At 40.6% G+C, this 26,878-nt stretch overlaps 1 protein-coding gene and 1 long non-coding RNA gene across 4 annotated transcripts in view; one reads left to right on the forward strand and one right to left on the reverse strand.

Annotated features, from left to right (window-relative positions):
- Positions 1–26,878, reverse strand: part of LOC138762767 (uncharacterized) — an 87,359-nt gene that overhangs the window by 20,107 nt on the left and 40,374 nt on the right. For all 3 annotated transcript variants that reach the window (XR_011357130.1, XR_011357129.1, XR_011357128.1), the window contains exon 2: positions 7,088–7,209. This is a non-coding gene — a long non-coding RNA (uncharacterized lncRNA). The remainder of the gene's footprint in view (positions 1–7,087; positions 7,210–26,878) is intronic.
- foxe3 (forkhead box E3) lies at positions 8,153–9,385 on the forward strand. Its single transcript, XM_069936338.1, has one exon. The coding sequence runs from the start codon at positions 8,153–8,155 to the stop codon at positions 9,383–9,385; it is 1,233 nt and encodes a 410-aa protein (XP_069792439.1).

Raw genomic sequence — 26,878 nt, forward strand, 5'->3', positions numbered from 1 at the left:
TGGTCTTCTGATGAGAAAGTCAAGGATCCAGTTGTAGAGGTGGGGTGCAGAGGCCTCGAATTTGTAGTTTGTAGCTAATATAATGAACTGCTAAATTTCTGTAATCATATGCATATAAATAAACAATAGCTTATCCTTTAACATATTGACTATGTATATTTTTGTTATGCCATTTAGTATCAATACACCTTCACAGTGTTGAATAACACTGCAACATTGTTTGAGAACTTTCACAAATGACAATGGTTCACTGTTGAAAATAGATATCACTCTAATGCCTACTCTCCATCTTTGTTGATCCTGTCATCTCTATGCATCACTTGCCATAAAAGTGCTATTAAGAGACAGGATAAGCTTTTACGTTAGTTTTATTAGGTTCTCAATTCCAGTCAGTGCTGCAACTTAAAAAAATACTTCAAGTTTCATTCTTGCGTTTTGGCATTTTATTATCTTCCAACGACGTTCTTGAGATTCTTCTTATCAATTGCCTGTCCCAATTAATTTTTACCCCATGTTGAATTATTTTTTTTTCTCTTCATATTGATTAATTTATTTGAAAAAAATGGATGTTTTACCTGAGAACTTTGTTTTTTTGTCAGTTTAGAACCCATGGTGCCAAATCTGGAAATGTATTTGAGATTGTGGATTGCATGGTGAGATAAAGCGTCTGAATTGTAACTGGTGTTATATATATTGAAAGACCATAAAATTCCTTTAACTCTGTACTCAGCATTGGTTTAACCCAATCAGGAAGCTTTAAGTGCAAGGTATAGTACACAAATATGACACCACTTCCCCGTTGTGGCTGTTCACCTTCAGATAGTTTTCCATGTGGTACAGACACATAGATAGGTAGAACACCAAATGAAAAGATAATTTTATGTGAATTAAAGCCTGAAAACAGGCCAGGCAGCACCTAAGGAGGGAACAACAAATGTTCTGGCTTTGGATCCTCTGACCTAAAGTTTGCTTTAAAGCTCATGGTTGTAAACATTTGGAGGATTAACATTTATTCCACTGAATTAGATTGGCCTTGTCTCAGATAATTATTAAGATCTGGTTTAATTTAGCTGCTTTCCATACTGAATGGTATTCTGGGCCAATTATTTTAATGCTATAGCTTTTCACCAGTTCTGTTGAAACATGATTGACTTGAAATATTCACTCTATTTCTCCCTGCTCTAAGACTAACTGGTCTGTTCAAAATCTCCAGCACTTTTTGTTTCAATTCAGCTTTCCAGCAACTGCAGTTTGTTGCTGTTAAAGGTATAACTGTTTGCTTAACATATGCAAATTACTAAATATTGCAATTTTCCATTATTGTGGTCATATAAATTCCTTTACACCCTTTATTAACCATTTCTATCATGCAATGTTGAATTAGTCCATAAATGCAAGCATTTTTTATTTTACTTGAATTTAATTGGGTAAGATTATTTTACCAAGATTTGCAAAACACTGAACAATTTACAATATGAAGGCTTTGAATAAAGTCAAGTTCATATTTGTTGTTTGTGTCATCTCAGTTGAACTTCAAAACTAGATACTTCACCATTCTAAAGAAAGAAATTTAAACAGAATTAAAGTTGTTGGAATTCTACAATGATGTAAAAATGATTCATTGTAATCAGTGCACAACTTGGCTTGGTGGTTATCCTGTCACCTCTGAGTGATTAGGTTTGAATTCTAATTTAGATAAGCATAGAAATCTTAGCAGTCTGTGATGTACTGAGGAAATAGCACATTGTTATTCAGCTTATTTTTCATGGAACATTTGACGAGACTGGGACCAGACTAAAATGATGACTAAACCATGACTACGTGAATTTGGTGAGTTATTTTATTTAAGAAATGGTTAGATTGGTGAGAACTTTTGAACCTTAAGTTCAGTGAGAAGTGACTTGATTGAAAAGTACAAGATGATTTAACCTGTCAAGACCCCTTGGGATGACATATGATTCAATCAAGCCACTTTTCACAAAACTCCAGGTTGTGGAAAGGATGTCTCTTCTTATGGGAGAATTTATAACCATGGATCATTTTATCACAATAAGGGGTCACCCAGTTAAAAGAGATTTGGGGTGATTTTTCCTCCTTAGTTTCAAACTTTCTTCCTCAAAGAGCTATGGAATCAGTGTCTTTAACAATTTTTTTAAAGTTGAGGCAGATAGATTCTTGATATTAAGGGGTGACGGATTCTCCAGTACAAATGGGAATATGGAATTTTTCTTGTAATCAGTCAACCATGATCTAATGGATTGACAGAACAGTAGAAAGGGCTTACTCCTGCTCCTAACTGATTTATTCATATCTTTAATCTTATAGAGTTAAAATAAAATAATTCCACCATCTCAGTTGGGGAACCAGAGACTTGCTGGGCAATGTTCGTCTTTGTGATTTATCACAAAGAGGTTATTTTCTACATTTTAGGATTCTGCCATGCATAATGTTCTGATTTGTGTGCGTACATAACAAATTGTGATTCTTTTGGAAAAAATTGCATCAGAAGTAGAATATTTTGCAAATGTATGAAGGCAGAGGATAGGTTATTTATTTTTTTCCCTGAGATTTTCTTAAAGGAAGTCACAAATTATCTCCCAGCTCAATGCCCAGAACTTTTTTCTGACTAAAGTAATTGGAATTTTAAGAACAGTGACCACAGACATGTAAAATTCCTACTTCCCTGCATGTTATAAAGCTCATGGATTTAAATCTCAAATATAGAAAAGGGGATGAAACTGTCCTCTAAGGACTTTGGGGACAATTGTAACTGGCATGAATAAAACTACCTTATGGGTTATGTCTGATCAAATTGAGGTTAAGGAAAGGCACTAATTGGCATAGGAAAACTAGACTGTAGATTTGAAACTCACTTCAGTGTCTTGCTTCAGTACTGAACTGTGCTTTTAGAAACTGTTCATTTTTAGTAAGCTGGTTATGTTTCATATTTCATCACTGTATTTTGCCACACAGGAAACTAACCTTCCACATTCTTATTTTTCCTTGCTTTGACTTAATAACTCTAGGTCAAAGGTTCACAAGCCTTGTGGTGCTGAAGGATGCTGATTGATAATTTTACTCCATAAAAGTCCACCCAAAATATAACCAAATTCTGGGCTGGCTGAGTGGGCTACACTCCAGTTACCATTAATAATCCTTTAACTTTAAAATATATTCCCTTTTCCTTATTTGATTGCACCTTATAGAAAGAGCAAGATACTTTATCAGTGATCCACAATTTTCTTCCTATAGTCCTCTGTCTTGCTGCTTGTATACAAACATAACATGCCCACAAGTTTGGGAGGAGAAAAGTTACAAATATGAAGAGAAGAAATAAAGGTCAATAGAAAGGATGGGATGAAAAAAAAATCAAGCAAATATACCCAGAAATATACAGCGAGAGAAAAAGTAAGCTAAGGATAACATTAGGCACTTTTACACAGCCACTGAGAGGCAGAAAATTTGTGCAGATTATCTGCTCCACTGGCAGTGTAAAAATATCCTGACGGAATTTATTTGCTAAATCCCATTCTATAATTTTTCCACCAAGTCCCCCACACATTTTAATGGATCAGCTGCAGACTAAATTGACTGCAGATACTCTGTAAGAAATTGAGCTACTGAATACGGCATTCATCCACCGATAAACTCTGCAACACAGGAAGGCTGTGTTAAAGTACTTAAGAAATGTGCTGTATAACGACCACTCCAGAGGTAAGTATGCAAATTTTCAGAAGAATTTTTCCTTTATTTCTGTGTAAAAATCATAATTGGTGCCACATTCTGATCTGGCCAGAATACACCCAAGCTGCAGCTAACTGACTTACACCAGAACATTTCTTCATGAAATTTTGAACTTCAAAAAGATATATTAATAATCCTTTACACACAGTAAATCATTTATGATTTAAGTGTTTGTAATCACAATTTAAAATATCGTTTGATTTAAAGCACAAAGCATTGCTAATCATTTGGAGTTTTGACTCAAGAGACTATCAAGACTCCAAAAGCCCCAGGAGATTCAATTACATTTGAACATTCAGAGGAAAATATGAAGGTGGATGCATTGAATTTACATGAACAGCCTAGTTTGTCCAAACCATTGTGACAATACTATCCTGCAGGCTGAATGTCTGGAGAAGAGGGGAAAGGGGTTTCTCCTAGAATCCCACCACTATTCATTAGACTCCTGGTAATTAAGATCCTTTTCTCTTCCTTCTTGCTCTTTCTCAAATATTTATTTTTTAAAATATTTTATTTAAGATCAACTCATGCATAACACATTTTAAAAAAATCACATTGTTGCAGTTATTGATTAAATACATGTTGATTTATACAAAGAAAGGAAAAAAAAACTACAAAAGAACCCCATCTAAACCCTAACTAAACCTTCCCTGCCAACCCCCAACCTCTTCTACCCACACCAAAAAAACTACGCTAATCTACAAAAAAAACCTAACCTAAATTACTAAAATACATAATGAATACGAGGATATATTGAATTGGATTGCTTTAGGAAACGCTCAAAGATCCCAAAAACATTTCACAAGAAAACATTATTTATTTATTAAGGGAAGACTTCCCTGGTCCAGAGGATTTCAAGGAATTATTAATAAATTTAAACAGAATGTTCAAGGATATGGGCTCCACATCTGTAAAAACATAGAATATTTACCTCTCAAATTATATGTAATTCTTTTTCTAATGATATACAACTTTGAATCTCTGTTTGCCATCTTCCTAATGTTAATTAAACATCTGATTTCCAAGTGAGAGCAATACATTTCCTTGCTACCACCAGAGCTAATTTAACGAATTTCAACTGAAAATCTGATAAATGTAATTTAGGAGTTATATTTTCAAAATTCCCCATCAAAACTAATAGGATTCATCAGAAAAACAACACCTGTAATTTGTTGCAAAAATGTACTAGTTAAAGTCCAAAATGGTTTAACTTTTGAACAAGACCATATAGAATGAAGTTCCAAAATCTTCAAATCTAAAATGTCCGATTTCCATCTATTCAATTTCTGAGGTGGTAATATAACTGATGTAAAAGAATTATAATGAAGTAATCTATATCTTACATTAATTGTATTAGACATAACATCTTTACATAAATGTTCCCAAATTTGCTGATCTATCAATATATTTAAATCTTGTTCCCATCTTTCTCTTAACTTAAATAAACCTAATTTAGGTACACTCTCTGAATAGCTAAAGTTTGACCAAGTTGTATAAACTCTAATCAAATTGCATGTTCAATCTGATACTCAAAGAATACCAATAATATTGGAGCATAGAGAAGAGAGAAAATATACTCGTCTGTGTTTGAACAAAAAAGACTGGAAACATTTAACAGGTGGGTTTCCAAGAATATTCTTTCTGCCAATTGGCCTTTGATTCCCTCCTAAAAAAAAGTCATAAACACTTTTCCCATTATTTTTATAGGCTCCTCTTAATGTTATTTCAGTTTCTTGAAATAGACATTCACCTCTTTGAACTTTTCAACCATAAAAATATGTTTCTAGTTGGCAATCTAGCAGAAATACTTGAAAATGTAAATTGTGCAGAATAGATAAATGCAGAATAGACCCTTAAATTAAATGTTAGCTAATATGTGGTTATAGAAAACTAGAATTTGTTCTGAATTAAGGTATGGGTAATAGAGTTCTATATGAGTTCAAAGGGCATTGTTAAAATGCCAGGGACATCCTTGCTAAATAATCTAAAAGGGATTGCTTGTTTAAAAAAAATAAATTGAGAATGCATGCAGTTAGAAGCTAAGCTAAAGAGATACCAAACTAAGCCACATCTGTTGTACTATGTTCAATGCGAGATACCTCACTAAGGTTTAAATTAAAAGGAAGTTTCCTAAAATGTAAAAGATTCAGACTGATTAAAATAAAACAACAGGATAAATAGAATTAAACTACTTCTTTAGGTTGGGAGCCTACACTTCAACATTAGAGCCATGCCTTTTGACTGAATTGAGGAAATACTTGGAGACATTTGAAATTCTGAATACAGCACCTGCTGTTTGATACTCTTTCTTGATCACTTCAGATTAAGTGATATTATTGAAGAGTATTTATCCTGATTGTAACAGATTTAATATTTCTGCATACTAATCTCTTATTACATATTTACTGGAAAATAAATTTATTTTTTAAATTTATTGGAAATTAGCCAACTCCAAAATCACTTTTCTATTCTTTAATATTATTTAAAGCAATTTGAACAACATATCACATATTCAGTATTTTTGCATCAATTTAATTGTACTCAGAATAATATTGTGCTATCATTTTTTTAAAATTCTCCATTAGTAGCAAGCATGGAATCATGGTCCATGAAAATAAAACTCAAGACCATAGAAGAGTCCGCTGAAATATGAGAATATTCCAAGTTCATTTAAAAAAAATAACATCTTCATTCTCCTTGGAGGTCATTGAAATGCACGTCATTGTATTGATGACGTCCATAAATTAACGAATGATGGTCTATTGTATTGGATTTACTGGGTTCCAGCTCACCTCAAATCACACTTATTTATTTTAATTCCCAGTGGGCTACAAATGTAATCTCTTGCCTAGTTCCATGCACAGAAAGAATACATCCAGATGAAATATCTGATTATTTTTCTGCAAAATCAAAATAAGGGGATCCTGGAAATCTGAATAAAATATAATCACAAATATAGACGGGAGAATTCAGCCTTTGATGGTTGCAATTATACTATTTAAGATGGGATCCATCCAGTTAAAATACACAGAATTTCAATAGGAGCCTTGGCGATCTAAGGAAAATAGATCGATCATAAAGCATTGAGTTCGAATCATAACTTATGAGGCGTTTCTAAATGTGTTCATATTACATAGCTTTGCAAAATGAATGCCCCTTAGAGATGTGTTCTTGAAATTAAAGCGCTCAGTTTTCGTTTCAATCGTAGAGGCACGTTCGCAGGAGAGGAAGGGCCAATTCAGTGCTTGTGTTTGAATGAAGATCTGGGTCGGACAAACTGACAAGTTTTACTCTGGGACACACCGAGACCAAACTCTAGGACTCCACAATGAACTCCACTTACTGATCCGCTCAATCTCCCCGTGGTTCGACAGGCAATCCTCACTCAATCCTCGGTTGATCACGGAAGCTGTTTAATTTTCCCATTTCTATTTAGTTCACCCCTTCTCTCCAATTCTTCCAGCTCTAGACAGTAATAATTTGGAGTTTAGTAAATTGCAGCTGCGAGACCAACAATTTTAATCAAAGCAGATCGCCAGATGAACTGTCAACTTTTGAAACATTTTATTTTCCTTATTATAAAATGTTTCTCTCGTAATATTTACTCCGAAGAGGGCTGAGAAGCTCAGATTTTAACGCATTATCTAACATGCTGAAGCATGGACATTGATAAAACGCGGAAAACGTATTCGTCAATAACTTTTTAAAAGTTATCTTTCTCCTCCCGCTGGAGCAGAGCTAGGACTGCTCCAGTGTATGTAACCGTTCTAATTTGTACTTTGTACAAATAATTTGTACAAGTAATTTGTACTTCAAACGATTAAACGGATTTATTTGCTGTTGTTATAATTTTCTACCTTATGCAGATAAAAATGCTGTACATTTATTAATTTCTGATATATATCCTATACAAAGGGATGCTACTGGAAGGCTGTTGAAGTGATGCGCTGTTGACTTCAGATAGTTAAAGCTAGACTGGACGTATTTCATCACCATGCTTTAGGAAAGTGCGCCGCTACGATAGACAACGATTACCACGTCGTGCGAACCGGTAGACCTTCCAGGTTAGAGAATAATATTCACAGTAAATTCAGCTCCTGGCATCAAAGGGCCTCAATCTATCCTTGCACACTGTTTCCTTCTTGGCTGCTTCTTCTAAATTCCGCATCAGAGTTCGAACGAGAAACAGGGTTGTTATTCCTTTGAGTCCCTCTCTGGAGAGACCCTTTGGGAAGGTGACTGGCCATGCTAATTAAAAGCCTTGACACAATGAGGGCAAATAGGGTGGCGCCAGACTCCTCTTCCTCTGACATATAAGCCAGGTGGCGTCAGTTCAGCACCTGATCCCGGCCTTCCCCAGAGCAGACCTTCACCGGACTGCCCAGAGGCAGACCTCAGGCTGAAGTTGATGAATCTGACCGCTCTTTCGTCCTTCCCTGACGTGTGCGCCATGACGGCAGAGTCCCAGCAGTCGCCCACCGAAGCCTCCTCTGTTTCGGAGTCCCTGCAGAGCTCCGCGGACCTGTCATTGGAGTCTCCGGGTCAAGACGAGGTGGTGATCAAATCGGAGCCCCGGGGCAGCACGCCGATCGCGGAGCGAGATGACGAGGACGTCGGGGATCTTGCGGAACTGATACCGATTTCTGGAAGCAGAAGAAGGAAGCGCCCAATCCAGCGCGGTAAACCCCCTTACAGTTACATCGCTCTGATCGCCATGGCTGTTGCCAACTCGCCAGAAAGGAAGCTAACCCTCGGAGGGATTTACAAGTTTATAATGGACCGATTCCCATTCTATCGAGAAAACTCCAAAAAGTGGCAGAATTCCATTAGGCACAATTTAACGCTCAATGATTGTTTTGTCAAGATTCCCCGCGAACCTGGGCGCCCTGGAAAGGGCAATTATTGGACGCTGGATCCGGCAGCTGAAGATATGTTCGACAACGGGAGCTTTTTACGTCGGAGGAAACGTTTCAAGCGTTCAGATATCACCACTTACCCAGGTTACATGCAAAACTCCAGTGCCTTCACTCCAACTCCAGTTGGGAGGCCTTCCTATCCCAATACACTCTACTCCAGCGTGGGCTCAGCCTACAACCCTCAGGTCCACAGCAACAGCCACCACACGGCCATGATGCATCATTACCAGACCTCTGCTGTTAGTCAGGCCCAGCACAGAATGTTCAGTATTGACAGTCTCATCAGCCAACAGTCCGTTTTGCAGGCTTCATCTGGGATTGACTTCAACTCTCATTTAAACGGAGAACTTGGACCAATGGTTAATTGCTCCATTGGTGGAGCGGATGTTTCCAGTTTTCAATCGCAGTCCGCAAGCCCATCTGGAATGGGGTCTGGGTTAAACAGGTCTTCCAACAGTATGACCTCCAATGCAACATACTCATATTCTACATCCCCTCCTCATCTATCTGTGTCCCAGCCCAGCTTCTCTCCCAATCATGCCCAGATGTACTGTCCTTCGAATCGACTTGCCTTGCCGTCCATGAGACCCAACCCTTGTCCCGATCCTAACGACCAGCTTTTGGCTTTATCCAATCATCAGATGAACGGACTTACACAGTTCAATGGCAACAATTCGTACATGCGACAAACAAGTTATGCGCCTGCACTTGACAGATTTGTGTAGAACACATTTTAAGGAGAAAAGCGGCAAAACTAGGTTGCTATATTCCAAAACTATTTAAGGTTAGCTCCTTTACATATTTATATTGAGCAATATTGTCAACGCTAATATTCTTGCTGTGCTTTCTGTAAACATATGTACCATCTATTTTATATACTTTTGAATTTCGAGTTATCGCTGTAAGAATTAAACTTTCAATACTGTCTATATTTAGTCTTAAGTGAAACCGTCACAATGAAACAACAGGATACGCACGTCTTGTAATAGGAGATCAATAGCTGGTTCGGATCCTGATTTGGGAAGAGCCAAGTTAACCGCGTAACTTGCGGTACTTTTGTATTTAGAGAGAAAGTGTTAATCATGTAATTTGTACCGTATTTTGCTTAGGATGGAAAATGTCCATTTTGTTCTTATCAGAAACGTAAAGAAAACAATAAATGCTAGATTTTTTTTAACGTGCAAAGATATTGTCGTTTGTTGGAAAGCATTTCAAATTTAAAAGAGATATGTCATGCAGTTTTCTCATCCATGTATTTGATTGGACATAAAAAAATACACAAAAATGAGAAATTAAAAATTCACTGCACATTACTCTCTGCCTTTACACCGGGACTAAATTATTTCAGGTTCGAAATCGATTCGTTTTAAATGTCAAATAGCGAACTCGGAATTTGCCCCAAAAATAATGAGAAAGGATTTGGGCCACTTGAGCCTTGAGCTCGGATGAGACTCAGGTAAAAAAAAATCCTAATTGCTAATAAGTAGTATGTTTTCAGTCAGGTCACAATGTATTTATTTTATAACACCTGAATAATAGTCTGAAATAATTAAAAATATCCCAAAATTACACCGTGAGTGAAAACTATAAAACATACAGAAACTGGGGCTGAAACCACCCTAGTGAATGCGTGTCAAGGGTTATGCAAAACTCTTCAAATGAAAACTATATGGGAACGCCCGGATTCCAGATTTTTAAACAAATAACTATCAAAAATAGTCCACAATTTTATTATTATTTTTAAACAATATAACTTTAACATGGACATAAAAAGGAATATCGTTTTACCGCTTCGTTGTTGGATTCCCAACGCTGCTGGAATGATTGTTAAATTTTGTAACTATTCGCTTACCTGGCACGGCTACTTTTATTTGTTTTTTTTTCTCTCTGATATGACCGTCGATGGAAAAAGCCTGAAGTACTTCTCTTTCATTTAAACTTTTCGTTAACTTGTCCATCAATTTGCAACACATAAATGTGGTAACATCCCATGGATCTCCACTTTGTGTCGGCATAAATTCATACAGATCAAAGAATCCGGAGACATCAGTTTTCTACTGATTAGATGATATTAACTATTATATTATATTAACTGTTCAGTTACGGTTAAATAAAGTCGATTAGCCAATTTTATTAGAAGTGCACTAAAAATGGAACCTATTCCAGCTGTCTATTTTACTTATTGATAACCAATAAACATTTACAATCCGGTCGATCATTCAGTGAAGAGACGAAAACCGTGTGCGTTTCTCAAGTTTTTTTTTAACTGAAGGTAACAGCTCTCGGTTCTGGTTTCACCTCAAGTGGCTGTGGAGCCAGGAACGCTCAGAATGTCTGACGGGGGCTTTTGTATCACTGATCACCATCTCCAGCTGGCATTATGGACCATGTTTGCTTTTCTACGCACACCGATACACTTTAATAGTCTTACTTACGTAATCACCCGCTTAAATCCTATAAATCTTAAAAGAAATGCTTCAAGTGTTTAAGATTTTTTTGAAGGGTAACTTTTGTTGACCTGTGTAAACATTAAATCGGAATATTATCAAAAGATTTTTCGTCGTTTTCTCGTGAAAAATCTAAATATTGCAGATGTAGGAGGACAAAAAAAGCGAACATTGTCGACATCATAGGGACACCAACGGGTTTGGCATGTGTTCAGATTTATTGCAAGACAATACCCCGAGGTTCTTTTTCCTGTGGGTCAGGCAGATTTACCACTTATTGGAAGTGCAAAAAAACCCTGTGCGCAATGGACACAAATAAGCAAATGTAAACAATTAGACTTGGAAAAAAAACTCAATAAAGTGCACAAGTAAGAGTCCTTAAATGAGTCCCTGATGGAGCTTGTTGTTGCGTCTGATGGTGGAGGGGTGGCAGCTGTTCCTGAACCTGGTGGTGTGAGTCTTGTGGCACCTGTACCTCTTTCCTGATGGTAGCAGTTAGAACAGCTGCTCTCTGACACAGTAGATGTTCCATGGGGAAGGGGTTTGCCTGTGACATCCTGTGCTGTGACCACTACCTTTTTCAGGGCTTTATGCTCGGGGGTATTGGTGACCCCATTCCAGACCATGATGCAGCTGGTCAGCCCACTTCCCACCACACATCTAGAGAAATTTACCATGGTTTCCAATATCATACCAAAGGGAGTAAATGTGCTGATGTGCTTTCTTCATGATGCCATTTTTGTGTTGGCTCCAGGAAATGTCCTCTGAGATGGTGATTTCCCAAGAACTTCAATTTGCTCACCCTCTCTGCCATCAGGTTTTCCCTTCCTGACATCAACAATCAGATCTTTGGTTTTAGTTACATTGAGTGTGAGGTTATTGTTGGTGAACCTTTTCACCAAGATCTCAATCTCCCACCTATATGCTGACTCGTTATCTTTCTTTATACATCCATTACTGTCGTATTATCGACAAATTTGTAGATGGTGTTATTGTTGTACTGAGCCACACAGTCATAGGTGTAAAGTGACTAGAACAAGGGGCTAAGAATGCAGCCCGATGGTACTCCGGTACTGGTGGAGATGGTGGAGAAGATATTCTTACCAATCCTCACTGATTGTGGTCTCGAGATGAGGAAATCAAGGGTCCAATTGCACAGTGGGGTGTTGAGTTAAGGTCTTGGAGTTTGCTGATCGGTTTTGAGGTGATGATGATGTTAAATGCCAAACTGTAGTCGACAAAGAGCATCTTTACTGTCCAGGTGCTCCAGGAATTTGTGTAGAGCCAGTGAGATAGATCTGTTGCTATAATAGGCAAATTGGAACTGATCCATGTTACCACTCAGACAGGAGCTGATATGCTTCAACACTAGCCTTTCAAAACACTTTATCACAGTTGATGTAAGTGCCATTGCTTGATAGTTGTTTAGATAGATTACCACACTCTTCACAGGCACCAGCACGATTGACACCTGTTTGAAACAGGTGGGTAAAATGCCCTGTCAGAGTGAGATGTTGAAGAAATATGTGAATATGTTGTTAAGTTTGTCAGCAAAGTGTTTTAATACTTGGCCAGGAATCCATAGGAATGGATGGTTTCCTCAGATTCACACTCATGAAGTTAGTCCACAAGTCATCCTCAAATATGGATAGGAGAGGATTTTCAGGGACCTGGGCAGTGGTAGTTATTTCTTGTTCTTGTGGTCAAATCAGGTGTAGAAGGCATTGAGTTTGTCAGGGAGTGAAGCTCTGCCATCTCATACTGCAGTGGATTTTGTTTTGTAGCAGGTTATGTCATTTAGACCCTGCCACAGCTGTTGGGTATCCCTTGTGGTTTCCATGTACATCCAGAAACTCCACTTCATCTGGTAGATGGCTTTCCACAGGTCATACCTGCTCCTTCTATAGTGATCTGGATCTCCAGACTTAAATGCCTGTGAACTGGCTCTCAGCAGATTTCGGAGTTCATTGTTCATCAAGGGCTTCTGGTTGGGGAATACCCTGAATGATTTGGTGTGGATGAGCTGTTGTAATTAAATCTGTGACAGCCCTAGTGTAATCATTCAGATTCTCAACTGAGCCCTTGAACACCCCAAATCTGCTGGATCAGAAAAGTCCTGCAACTGTTCTTCAGCCTCCTGCATCTTATAACTATCCTGATCTACGTTATAATTATCCTGATCTCTGGATCAACACTTTTTAGGCACTGTCTGTATGAAGGCAGTAGGAGCACAACCAGATGATCCAACATGCCAAAATGTGGTAGGATAGTAGGCCTTCCTTATCTTGGTGTAGCAGCGATTGAGGCTGGGACCTCTGGTGGTAATTGGGCAGGGTTTTCCTGAGACAGGGCTGGTTAAAGTCGCCGACTAAGATTTGCAGTGCATCGGGTTGGGCGGCCTCTTGTTTACTGACCACATCACACAGCTTCGCAAGTGCTTGTTTGTAATCGGCATCAGGGGGGATATAAACACTGGTGAGAATTACTGATGCAAAATCTGAGGGTATATAGAATGGTCTGCATTTAATTAAGATTTGCTCAAAGGCAGTAGAGCAGGAGGTCAACATAACCCCAACGTCTGTGCACCACCCAGTATTAACAAAAAAAAACACACACTGCCTCCTTCCCTTTTGCAGAATCCAAGTTCTGATCCAGTCAATGAATAGCGAAACCATCTGGTCAGATAGCGATGTCCAGTGTGTCCCTGTTAGTCAGGTCTCGGTGCAGTAAACAACTGAGATTTGTCTCACCTTTCTTTGTTAAAGCAGGTTTGCCCTTAGGTCGACAATTTTATTCTCCAGTGACTAGACATTCACCAGTAATATGGACGGTAGGGAAGATCTCAGTCCCCTGCACTTCAGTCTTGTTTGGATCCTGGCCCTCACAGCACATTTCCAACCTCAACCTTGGTGGTGGCCTGTCCCTTTTAGGCCTCTGCTTTCTAGCCAGCCTCTTCCTGACTCAGTCGTTTCCTGGGAGATTTGTAGATTGTTAACTCTGTTCGGCAGCTCATCATTGAGGACAAGACTGCATGGTGCTGATTTCAGTAAAAGGAGCTCAGAAGGTGAGTATTTAACAGTAAATTTAACATTAAAGGGAGCATAGTCTCCATGGGTCACTGATTCCTCTGCATCTCTCAACTTTCTTTAAAGGCAGTCATCAATGTCTCGTTCTGAGCAGCAGCCCAGCGCACCAATTGTCTCCTTCCCAACCAAATCACCAGTGAGAACATTGTTGATCAATGAACTCTAACAATCTTTCTCTGCATCTCCATCTATCCATTCACCTCTGAACAAGACCATGACTATCCAGGTATGATGAATGATTGTTTCAGAAGCATGACCTTGACAGAAGTAACAGATAAGAATCTTTCAGCTGTCTAAGCCCCCCTCCCAACAGCCCCCTCCCCCACACCCCCCCCCAAACAATTTTGCTGTGTTCTGATCAATAAACCAGTTTATCTGATCTCTATCTCCTTTGTCAATTCTCCCACCTGGGTATTCCATGTTGTTTTTAATTCACACTCTACATTTAAAATTCTCCTTCTATATTATTCTCCCAAGTCCCATTAATATTCTCTCACTCAGATCCCTATCTTTTGTTCCTCTGTAATCATTTGCTCTTCTCATTCCTGAGAATTTCAGCCCACATTTCAGTTCACTGTTCCCAGAATTCAGTGGCCTCCTTCTTTCTCTCACACTGGGAAAGGCTCTTACTCTTCCACTTCCATGTGGCCTTTCTGCTCATGTTTTCTCAGTGACAATTAGGATTATCATATCCTGACATTGCAATGGAAACACAGGCCCTTTTTTCCTATCCTCTTCTTGATGTGTCTGCTGAAGAAAAATCTTTCAATTGACTTATAATTGAAAGTTAAAATCCTAACTGTCTAACCTTTGGCCCTTCATTCACCATGACATTTCTACAGCTCCCAGTCTGTTCAATCTACACACTTGCTTCCACCTGTGATCCCTATTCCCCATTAAGATTATTACTCCCTTACTCTCTCTCTCTCTCCCTCCCTCTCTCTCTCTCTCTCTTTGGCTCTACTCCCTGTCCTTATCTTTGCTTCCTTAAGTACAAGGAATGCAGACATGAAAAGATACAATAGGCAAGGGCTTTAGACACACACTGGCAGATTCAACTGGACCAAATAATGCTCCATCACTGTGGTAGATTTCTCTTTACAAGATGGATAAATACAACCCAACAGGTGAGAACTGGCCTGCAAGCTCACCATATTGGAGAATAATGAGGAAATATTCTGATATATTTGTAGGATATTTTTAATATTATTTCAGGAATATTTCCTGAGATTTCCGAGGAGATGAAAAATGAATTGATTTATAATGTCATTTCACATATAACGCCTCAAACCGTGCATCTTGGCGCCTCACAGTTCGGCGGGCAGCAACCTCCTTTGAAGAAGACCGCAGAGCCCACCTCACTGACAAAAGGCAAAGGAGGAAAAACCCAACACCCAACCCCAACCCACCAATTTTCCCCTGCAACCGCTGCAACCGTGTCTGCCTGTCCCGCATCGGACTTGTCAGCCACAAACGAGCCTGCAGCTGACGTGGACTTTTTACCCCCTCCATAAATCTTCGTCCGCGAAGCCAAGCCAAAGAGATTTTTTATATCAATGCAATGATTTAGAGCTTAGGAGTAGTGAACTCCCTTTGGCAATTCCTGGTCGAATTATGATTCTGAAGCAATATCAAGAGTAAGGAGGATGTCGTCACAAGTTTGCGTAAAAATTTAGCTTCCTCAAATTAAAAGAAAATAATATGAAAGAACGTCATGAGCATGACATGACATATAAGTTTAATTTTGTCGCTAAGTAGTTCCCACTCCCCAGCAATGTTACGCCACACAAAAGAGTAGTCAGTACACACACAGGAGGACTCATCCAATTTTACTGTCTAATTCAATTCTATTCCCGAAGGGCAATGTTTAGTGTGCCAGGAAGAAAGGAACTGTGAGTTTAAAAACATCAGTCATTGTCCTGGTTGTAAAACCTGAGCTTATTTGAAATAAAATAGAAGTGCAATCCATAGGAACTATAATATAAGCTTTTGCACTGCAACAGCTTAAGAAATGTACAACTGGGATCTTCAGAGCAGAAGAAAATTGAGAAAGATGTAAATTCCACAGAAGCTCATTGCTTTCATGCACAAACTCTTCAATTGAACTATCCTAGAACCATAGAACATTACAGCACAGAAACAGGCCCTTTGGCCCTTCTAGTCTGTGCCAAAATATTTTCTGCCTCGTCCCACTGATCTGCACCCAGTCCATAGCCCTCTATATTTCTCCCATCCATATACCTGTCTAAATTCTTCTTAACTATTAAAATTGAGCCCGCATTCACTACTTCAGCTGGCAGCATGTTCCACACTCCCACCACCCCCTGTGGAATGCAAGGTTTTCAAAGCTTTCAGAGGGATGTAGACCAGTTAGTAAAATAGTCTGAAAAATGGCAGATGCAATTTAATGCAGAAAAGTGTTGCGGTGTTGAAATTTGGAAGGACAAAACAAGAAAGGACATACATGGTGAATAATAGGACAAGGAGGGACCTGGGAAATACAGGTACACAATTTTCTGAAAGTGGCACCACAGGTGGATAGGGTTGTAAAGAGATCTTTTGGCATATTGGCCTTCATAAATCAAAGTATTGAGTTTAAGAGTGGGATGTTATGGTAAAGTTGTATAAGACATTGGTGAGGCCAAATTTGGAGTATTGTGTACATTTTTGGTCACCTGACTGCAGGAAAGATATCAATAAGGTTGAAAGAGTGCAGAGATGATTTACTAGGATGTTGCCTGGACTTCAGGAATTGAGTTACAGGCAAGGTTAAACAGGTTAGTACTTTTTCCCTGGGATGTTGAAGAATGAGTGGAGAATGGATAGAGGTATTTAAAATTATGAGGGGTATAGACAAAGTAAATCTAGGTTGGCTTTTTCCACTGAGGTTAGGTGAGATACAAACCAGAGGACATGGGTTAAGGATGAAAGGACAATTAGTTCAGGAAGCAGTAGTCCCAGCAATTTATTAAGTACACCAGGTTTTGAAATGTAACCCAAGATGATATTTTAGTATTATTTCAATTATAACAAAAAAAATCTTCTTTTGATCTGAAATCATCATTCTTTTTAAGGTGAAACCTAATTCCTTGAGAGCAATTGTTTAAAAGTTCGCTAGATTTTAAATAATTGAAGTTTGCTATTTCAATTTGCGTTACTGTCCTAATCTTTAACTATTTCCCAGGATATTTAAAATGTTAAATAACTGTGCATCTATTAACCTACAACCACTGTACATTTTGAAGGGTGGGAGAAAACCACCCTTGAGTATCCAGAAACTCCTTACAGACAGTGCCAGAAATGAGCCTAACCTTGCCTTCCTTCTGTCAAACGTAACATTAAAAAGATCGATATACCAGTGTTGCTTTTAATATAACTCAAGGTGACTTTGGATCACGAATAGGTCAATTCTTCCATTCTGATGCCACAAATTGAATGCGATTACTATGGAGAATGAAAAGGAAATGTGGATTATGCAGTATACTGCCACAGCAGATACAATGAGAGCGATGGAACTTGTGTGTCACCAAAAACATAGCACAAAGAGATTCCCACTGGCCATAAAGTTCAAACCATATGCTTCAATCTCAATTTGCTGAAGTTAAAAGTATTTTGAGCATTAAATTAAGATTTATCTACGATTAGATTATCAGTGCTGATTGCAGTTGTAGTGACTCTCTTGGTTATCCCCGATAAGAGATTTTGGGGATGGGGATTATGCAGATTTTAAACCGAATGTTTTGTTTTCCAGTTAACCAACATGAATCAAACTGTGACCTCAGGTGAATCAATAAATGCAAAAATGCAAATAATTGCCCGGTTTGGGTGGGGTTGGAAGAAGTGTGGGGAGTGAAACCTGAGGTCTGTGCTTGTAACTCAAATATTTATGACAGAACAGGTGAATTGGTTTTGAAAAGTAAATCATAAAACATTTGGAACATCTCTTCCTTCAGAAATGCAAATAAATATTTTGGAAAGTCAAAAGAATTCACATTTTTACGTGCAACATTGAAATAAGACGTAAAATAATTTTGTCATCCTTTCAGGCGTCTATAATTTTCAGCACTCCTGAAGAAGGGCTCATCCTGAAACATCGACTGCCTTTTACTTTCTATGGACACTGCACAACCAGCTGAGACTCTCCAGCACTCTTGTGTACTGTGCCCAGCATCTGGAAGTTTTCCTCATTTACTTTCAATGTTTTATTTAGCCCTTAGATAAAGAATAAATCTAAATAAAGTAATCCAGGAACCTATACTTTAACCTTTCTGCTCTTGTTTTCTAATGTCAAATATTGGCTCTGAGACTAGGCAGGAGAGAAATGAAAAGAGCATCTGATGAAGATTCACCAGGACAATGTTGGGTTGGATTTTGCTTTTGTTAAAAGGGTTCTTTTGGCTAAATTTATTTTCTTAAGAACAGAAGTTGAGCAAAGGTGTAATTGAATTGTGTAAAATAAAGAGAGGCCTAAAAAGAGTAGTCGGAATTATTAACAGCTCTAAGCAGTGAAATTAAAAGTGTGGTTGGCAGAAGGATTAATGGAGAGTTAAGAATGTATTTTTTTCTCTCACATTGGGCACATGTTGAAAATTGAGAAACCATGATGTGAAAAGGGTGAGCATTGATTAATACAGATTGATGCAGACTCGGAAGCAAACCCTTCAGGCTTCTGAGTCTACACCAACCATCAAGCACCCCATTTTATTCTCTCCACATTCCCCTCAACTTCCCCCAGATTCTACTGTTCAAATACACACCAGGGGCAACTCACAGTGGCCAGCTGACTTATTTCCTTCCTGCATGACTACTTGAGGACTTACTGCAATGTAACCCTTTCAAGTAATGGATCAAGAAACAGGGAACAGGTTTGGAAGAAAATCACAGAGCAATGGCCACATCAGAATCAGGATTTACTCTCATGAACAAGTCATATAAACCACTTTTACAATAATAAAATTAAAAAGTGCACAAAAGGTAAGGCAGCGTCTTTGGTTCATTAGGGCCTTTTCACATCACAGTGTAAATTGAAGATTCCTGGGAACCCTCCCGTGAACCTACATTGTGATAAGGTCAGCCCGGGAATTTTAAGCCGGTCCGTGGCTCTACCTTGGACCTCCCTTTTCCTGCGATGTGAAAATGTGCGGAACAGCCCCAAGACACGGAGGGGGAACAACCAATTGACAGACGGCGGGGGTGGGTGCTGGGGGGATCTTACTAGGCCCTTTCAACTGAATCACCCAGGTAGACCTCCTGGGACCTAGTGGGATTACTGGGTCATGAGTGCAGGATGCATCTTTCAAATTGCAGTCAAACTACCTGTGAAATTACCAACCTGGCAATTTAAGGGGGATCTGGTCCCCACAATGACGCGGTAAGTGACGTGTCACGCACTCATGGGAACTATCGGCTGTCACTACTCTCTGTCAGTCGCCACCTCCACTGTCAACCACCCTCCATCAGTCGACACTCCCGTTAGTCACACCCCCTTGTCAATCACCATGCCTCCTGTCAGTCACTACCTGTCTGTTGCTACCACACCATCAATCACCACCCACCTTGTCAGTTGCTTTCCCAAAAGTCACCACCCCCACCATCAATCCCCACCCCGTTATTCACCACCCCCACCATCAATTGCCACCCACCCCACAAATTGTGCCTCCCCACAGCAGTGTGTTGCTGCCGCAAACTGGGGGGGAGAGCGGATCTAGTGGCGTGAAGGATTATAGGTAAAGGAAGATAGCCATTGCTCCCATACAGTTGCATTGAGCTACCGCTGCAAACCGGAGCAGCATTCAGAGTAGCGGTACATTGCGGCTTGCCACTCTCCTCACCCCCACCTACCCAATTGCGGCAGTAACCTCTCTCCCCCTGATCTTGGCTCACCCCAGTCATAGTCCCCCACTCTCCCCCTTCCAATTACAGCCCTGCACTCTCCCCATCGCAGCAGCGACACCTCAGCCAAGGGTTTCCCTGTAATGCAAGCAAGCAAGCACTGGCTTCACCAGAGTAACCGGGTTGGCCATTTCTCCTTTCAAACCAGAGGACCTGAACGTCTGGGTAAGTTTTATTGGGTTCCCTGATCACCTCTGAGGTAGGTCAGTGACCCGATTGGCTTCTGACCAGGTTGACCCAGCTGGACCCTTTTAAATCACCATGTAACGGCCCAGTTAACACCATTTTACATGGCAGTTTAAAGGGCCTACTCTTACTTCTGTGAGTACACAATGCGTCATCGGGTGGGGGGGAGGGTGGGGGGGGGTAACCCCTCCTAAATTGCCAGGGTGGCCAAATTCCCAGGAATTTTGACCGCAGTGTGAGAGGCCTGGGAGGTCCTGCATTCCTGGGAATTTCACCGGGTCCGAGTCATGTCACCGCTGCCCATGATACGAAAAGGCCTAATGATTATTCAGGAATCTGATGGCAGTGGGGAGGAAGATATCCTTGTGCCACTGAGTGCTTGCCTTTAGGCTTCTGTACATTTTTCCTGATGGTAGCAGAGTGAAGAGGGCATGGCCTGGGTGATGGGGGTCTTTGAGGATGGAGACTGCTTTTTTAAGATACCACCTCATGTAGAAGTCCTTGATGGAGTGAAGGCAGGTGCCTGTGATGTTGCAGGGCAAGTTAATAACCTTCTGGAGTTTATTCTTGCCCCCTGAGTTGTCACCTCCATACCATGCAGTGATGCACCAGCCAGAATGGTCCACCTGTAGAGGTTTTTGAGAGTCTTCAGTGACATACTGAATATCTTTGGTCTAAAACTGAATGATTCAGTACCTACGTTTAAAAAAAAACTGTATTTGATTCCAATGTTGCTATATCAGGACAAAAGATAGTCAACAAGCAATAAAATTTTAGGTCAAAGAACCAACATTGTCAGTTTTTAGGTAATTTGCAAGCAGTTATGAGGAGTTGAATATTTGATAATTCATAATAATTTTACACACAATTTAAGCAAATGTGTGTAATAAACCACTGTAATGTATAATTATCTGGTCAAGCATGCCTATTGGCTGCATATTGTGCCTGTGGCCCCTCCCCACAGGCCTCTGCATAAAAGTGGCTCTACCACAAACCCCTGCAACTCAGTGCAGGATAGCTGAGCAGTAAGGAGATGCTATGTTCTCAAGTGAATTAAAAAGCCATTTCACATCAGGCCTCTGCCTTGAGGCCGGCCACAGGAGTGGATTGAAAACTAAGAACTTACCTTTCAGGCAGCAGCCCTAAAAGGCTGCTTAAGCATCCCATTCACATCCAGTGGCACTTCATAATGCCCTCCGGATTCGATGGAGACGGTCTAACTGGTGCCATAGCACTACCCAACATAAAAACATGGCAGAGCAATGGCTGTCTTCCCAACTCATAAACCCCCAGGCAGCTGGAACTGCTCTGTGGTTCCCAGAACAGTTCCAGCTACGTGGGGGATTATGGGTTGGGAAGATGGCCATTGCTCTGCCGTGTTTTGAGCCGCAGAGAGCGGCCGTGAAGGCCGAAGCAACCTGGTGTGGCTGTCCTAGCCCACACTGGCCACCCTCTGATGGCTCCTGCTGCCCCACGGCCACCACTGATAGTTACCACTGTCCCACCGGACCCCGCTGATAGCTACTCCTTCCCCGCTGGCCCCCGCTGCCCCGACTGCCCCCACTGCCCTGCTGACCCCGCTGAGAGCTCCTGCTGTCTCAAGGGCTCCTCTGCCCCTTACTTGGAGGGAGAAGAATGAGTGGGGAGATGGGTCGCGGGCGGATGGCATCATCTTCCTGCTCCTAAACAGCCACTTAGCACAGCTGTACATTCAGATCGATTGGCGGGGCATTGCGCTCCGCCAATTATCCCTCTCCGAGAAGGGTTGGATAATGTGACCGGGAGATGGCCTCTGCACTTTCAGAGAGGTATGTGGTTATGCGTTTTGGTGGAGGTTCTCCACCTTTATATTTGGACTTTTGCCCTATTTGAAAGGGTCTAAAGCCTATTGGTTTCTCCACAATAGTCTCCTGAGTGACTGATGGTGCATCAATTTAATTCACTTGAAATTTTCTACATTGGAACTGATCATCAAAGCATAAAAATTGGAAATCGAGCCTTAATTGCCTGAGGCATCTACTTTGAACTTCTACCTGTGCTGTTTTGAGGTATTCCTACAGGCCTCTACCATTGTGCAATCAGAAAATGACAAACTGCAAGTAGGTGTACTCCATGATCAGTGACGCCACAACATACCAGGAGGCGATGGACACCCTCAAAGGGTAATACCTGCGTAAGATCAATGTTGTCTATGCTAGACACCTTCCAGTGACCAGAAATCAACAACCTGGTGAGTCAAATGCTGAATATCTCCAGGCCCTGTGATCACTTGGCATGGCCTATAAATGCAAAGCCGTGTCCATCATGGAGTACACAGAAGACCTGATCCAGGACACCTATGTAGCAGGGATCAAGTGGAATTACATACAACAGAGAGTTTTGGAGCAAGGAGAACTCAGCCTGTGGAGGTACACTGGAGGTGGCTGTCCAGAATATGGAGGCCTACTCAACCGACAATGCGACCACCACATGGCAGACATCCTGGGACATGCCACCGCACCTGCACTCCACTAACAACCAGATTAGAGCAGCAGTGCTCTGCGAAACCCTTCTGACAGTGATCATTGTTGCAATGCAACTAGCAAAGCCTTACCAATTGATTATACTTGGCTGCTAGCAGAGGGCTGGCACACAGAGCAGGAGACATAGTATGCAAGATCTGAAATGGAGACTTGCAGCCTCAAGGCATGCCTCATGGTGCAGTTTACAACAACTTTGAAGAACCTTTTCCTTCATCCATGTGTTGACTTAAGAACTCACACATGGTGTCAAAAGTGGGATGAAGAAAATTAGAAGGAAATATTTTAAAAGGTAAAATCTCAAGTCAGCAACTGATCAGTGAAGAGAAGCTAAGAGTGAAAAATGGAAGGGTTACACCCACCAGCGAAACTTCAGCTGATAGGTTATGTGGCTGTAAATTGGAACAGATTTAAACAGCATTTTAGTTTGTATTTAGTGGCAGTCGGACCTGACGAGAAAAGTGATGAAGTGAAAGCATCAATTTTCTTATATGTTGTGGGTAATGAAGCCCTGGAGGTGTATAATAACTTCACATTTGCTGCTGAAAGAGACAAAATGAAAGTGGAAAAAATAATGGAACAGTGAGGCATACTGCATACCTAAACATAACGTGACATTTGAGAGGCACTGATTTTTCATATGCGCACAGAAAATGGAAGAAAATGTTGAACAGTATGTGATTGAATTGAGAAACAAAGCAAAACGTGTGAATTTGGTGGATTGACCAACTCGCTGATAAAAAAAAAGACGTGTGTGGTGTTCCATATAATAGTCTAAGGAAAAGATGGTTAAGAGAGTAAAATCTAGTCCTGGAAAAAGCCATAGCACTCTATAGAGCTGCAGAAACTGTAAAATTGTAGGCAAAAGAGCTGTTCAGTGAAACTAGCTGCATTGTTGATGCAGTGAGCAAGAATAGACATAAACTGTTTAACAAAAAGTGTGCCAAAGTGGAAAGAGAGGCATGGCCAGTGAACAAAAATGAAATGGACAATTGAAAGCCATGTCATCGATGCGGAACACAATACCTGCTCAAAAAAGTGTCCAGCATATAGTAAAACATGTTATATGTGCAACAAAAGCAACCATTATGCCCGTTGCCGTGGGAACCAAGTGCAACAAAGTAAGGTTCATGCAGTAGATGAAAGGGAGATAGAGGAATTCTATGTAGATGTTGTGACTGAAAACAAGAAAGAAAACAGAGACTGGATGTGGAGATTAAAAATGAATGACATATACATTTCACTTAAATTGGATACTGGAGCACAAATTAATGTAATATCAGAGACTGATTTTAAGAAGATTAGACCCAGACCAAAGATGTATGGAACAAAAGTGAAAGTGACAGGTTATTCAGGTACCGATATACCAGTGCAAGGAGAATGCATGGTCAAAGTGAAACACAAGGACAAAGAGCACATGCTCACATTCATCATGGTAGCAAAGGGTGTACAAGCCATACTAGGTTTAACATTCTGTGAGAAATTGAACCTGATAAGAAGAGTCCTCGTTGTGGAAAGCGAAGGAGAAACAGTCTATGATGAACTCATGAAAGAGCACAATGACCTAATTTGGAGTCTAGGCTGCCTTCCAGGAGAACACACGATCAGAGTAGATAAATGTGTGTCACTGATAATACATCCATCCAGAAAAATTCCATTTACACTTCAAAAGCAACTAAAGGCAGAGTTGGACAGGATGGAAAGCCTGAATGTGATTCAGAAGATAGATGAACCAATGGAGTGGGTGAGTTCACTTGTTGCTGCGGACAAAAAGAATGGAAATCTTAGAATTTTCCTGGATCCAGGAGATCTAAACAGAGCAATAAAGAGAGAACACTTTAAGCTTCCAAAGTGTGAAGAAATCATGTCACAATTTGCAAAAGCAAAATTTTTCAGAAAGTTAGATTCATCATCAAGATTTTGACAGTTAAAATCGGATGAAGCAAGTTCAAGACTGTGCATGTTCAATAGTCCATTTGGCAGATACAGATTCCTAAAATGACCATTTGGAATTTCCTCAGCTCCTGAAGTGTATCACAAAACTATCCATATGGTCTATGAGCACCTGGACAGAGTTGATAGCTCAATGGATGACATGATAGAATGGGGAAACACAAGAATGGAGCATGATGAAAGACTAAGGAAAGTGCTGGGAGCAACAAGGAAATGCCAGCTGAATAGAGGGAAATGCCAGCTCCAGGTGACAGAACTAACATTTGTAGGAGATATTATTGGCAGTGAAGTCATCAGACCAGACCCAGAAAGGGGTCTGCCATTGGGAACTTGCCAAGGCCACAATGCAAAAAGGATATACAGAGGTTTAATGGAATGGTCAACTATATGGGTAAATTCATATCCAGCCTCTCAGGAAAGATGGCTCCATTGAGAAGACGAACAGAAAATAACATTGAATGGGAGTGGAATTATGAGCATGAAAAGTCATGAAGGGAACTAAAGAAACTGCTCACTGAGGAACCAGTTCTGAGGTTTTACAACCCAGTGAAACCCATCAAGATATCATGAGACACATCACATAGTGGGCTCGGTGCAATTCTTCTGCAAAAATATAATGACTGGCAACCCATTGCATACGTATCATCCCCAAAGACAATACGCTCACATTGAAAAGGAGCTGCTCAGCATCACATAAACCTGTGAAAGATCTCATCAGTTTGTGTTAGGACAAGCAATCAGTGTAGAGACTGACCATAAGCCCTTGATTGCATTGTTCCAAAAGCCATTAAATGAATGTCCACTTAGAATACCAAGAATGATGATTAGGCTGCAATGCTATACACTGAATGTAGCGTACACTCTGGGTAAGCTAACGTACACAGCAGACACGTTGTCTAGAGCTGTTGACACGAGAGAGACTAAAATGGATGATGACGTGAATGCCTTCATGGACATGATCACAAGTTCACTGTCCATATTAGATGCAAAAATGGAACTCATAAAGTCAAAACAAAGATGAAACACTGAGATTAGGACCATGACAAAGAACTGCCAGGTTTGTGCTGAGTGCAAGCCACACTTCTACCAGCCACACAGGGCACAACTAATTAAAGCCATTCGCCCCTTTGAGCAACTCAGTGTTGAGTTTAAAGGACCCCTTCTATCCACCGATCATAACATATATTTCATCAACATCATCGACAAATACTCCTGCTTCCCATTTGTCATCCCCTAGTCAGACATGAATGCTGCCACAGTCATCAAGGCCCTGCGTATCCTCTTCACTCTATTTGGTTTCTCAGTTATATCACAGTAACCGGGGGCCTTCCTTCATGAGTGAAGAACTGCGCCAGTACCTATTGGCCAGAGGCATTGCCACAAGCAGGACCACCAGTTACAACCCCTAGGGTAACAGGCAAGTGGAGAGGGAGAATGCTACGGTCTGGAAGACAGTCCTCCTGGCTTGCAGTCAAAGGGCCTCCCAGTTTCCCTTGGCAAGAGATTCTCCCAGAGGCCCTCCCTGTTGTGCATCACCACTAATGCTATACCACATGAACGTATGTTTTCCTTCCACAGGAAATCTGCGACAGTATGGTTGCTACCAATATGGTTGACATCACCAGGGCCCATCCTGCTCCAGAGGCATGTAAGGAACTGCAAGTCTGACCCATTGGTCGAAATGGTGCACCTCTTTCATGCCAACCCCCAAATATGCCTGTGTAGCACATCCAGATGGACACCATTTCCATCAGGGACATGGCTCCCTCTGGGGCCCTGAAGACCACTGCTAATAACCTCACACCCTCTTCACCATTGAACGCATACGATAATATCCTGCCTCTGCCCCAAGGTAAGGTACACTAGGCAAGGTGCCTACCCATCATCACAATGCTGATGGATATGAACAGGCGCCCAAGTCCGTCCAGAACTCTACTGCTGCACTGCATCTGGTTCTACTATGGTCTCAGCGAACAACCAAACCACCTGATAGGCTGAACTTATGACTTTCGAATTGTAAACGTGTAACTCTGTAAGTTCCACTTCACCCGCGGGACTCTTTTTAAAACAAAGGGTGAATGTGGTAAACCACTGTAATGCATAATTATCTAGTCAAGCATGCCTACAGGCCAGTT

This window comes from Narcine bancroftii, chromosome 5, assembly GCF_036971445.1.
Source record: "Narcine bancroftii isolate sNarBan1 chromosome 5, sNarBan1.hap1, whole genome shotgun sequence".
Classification (NCBI taxonomy): domain Eukaryota; kingdom Metazoa; phylum Chordata; class Chondrichthyes; order Torpediniformes; family Narcinidae; genus Narcine; species Narcine bancroftii.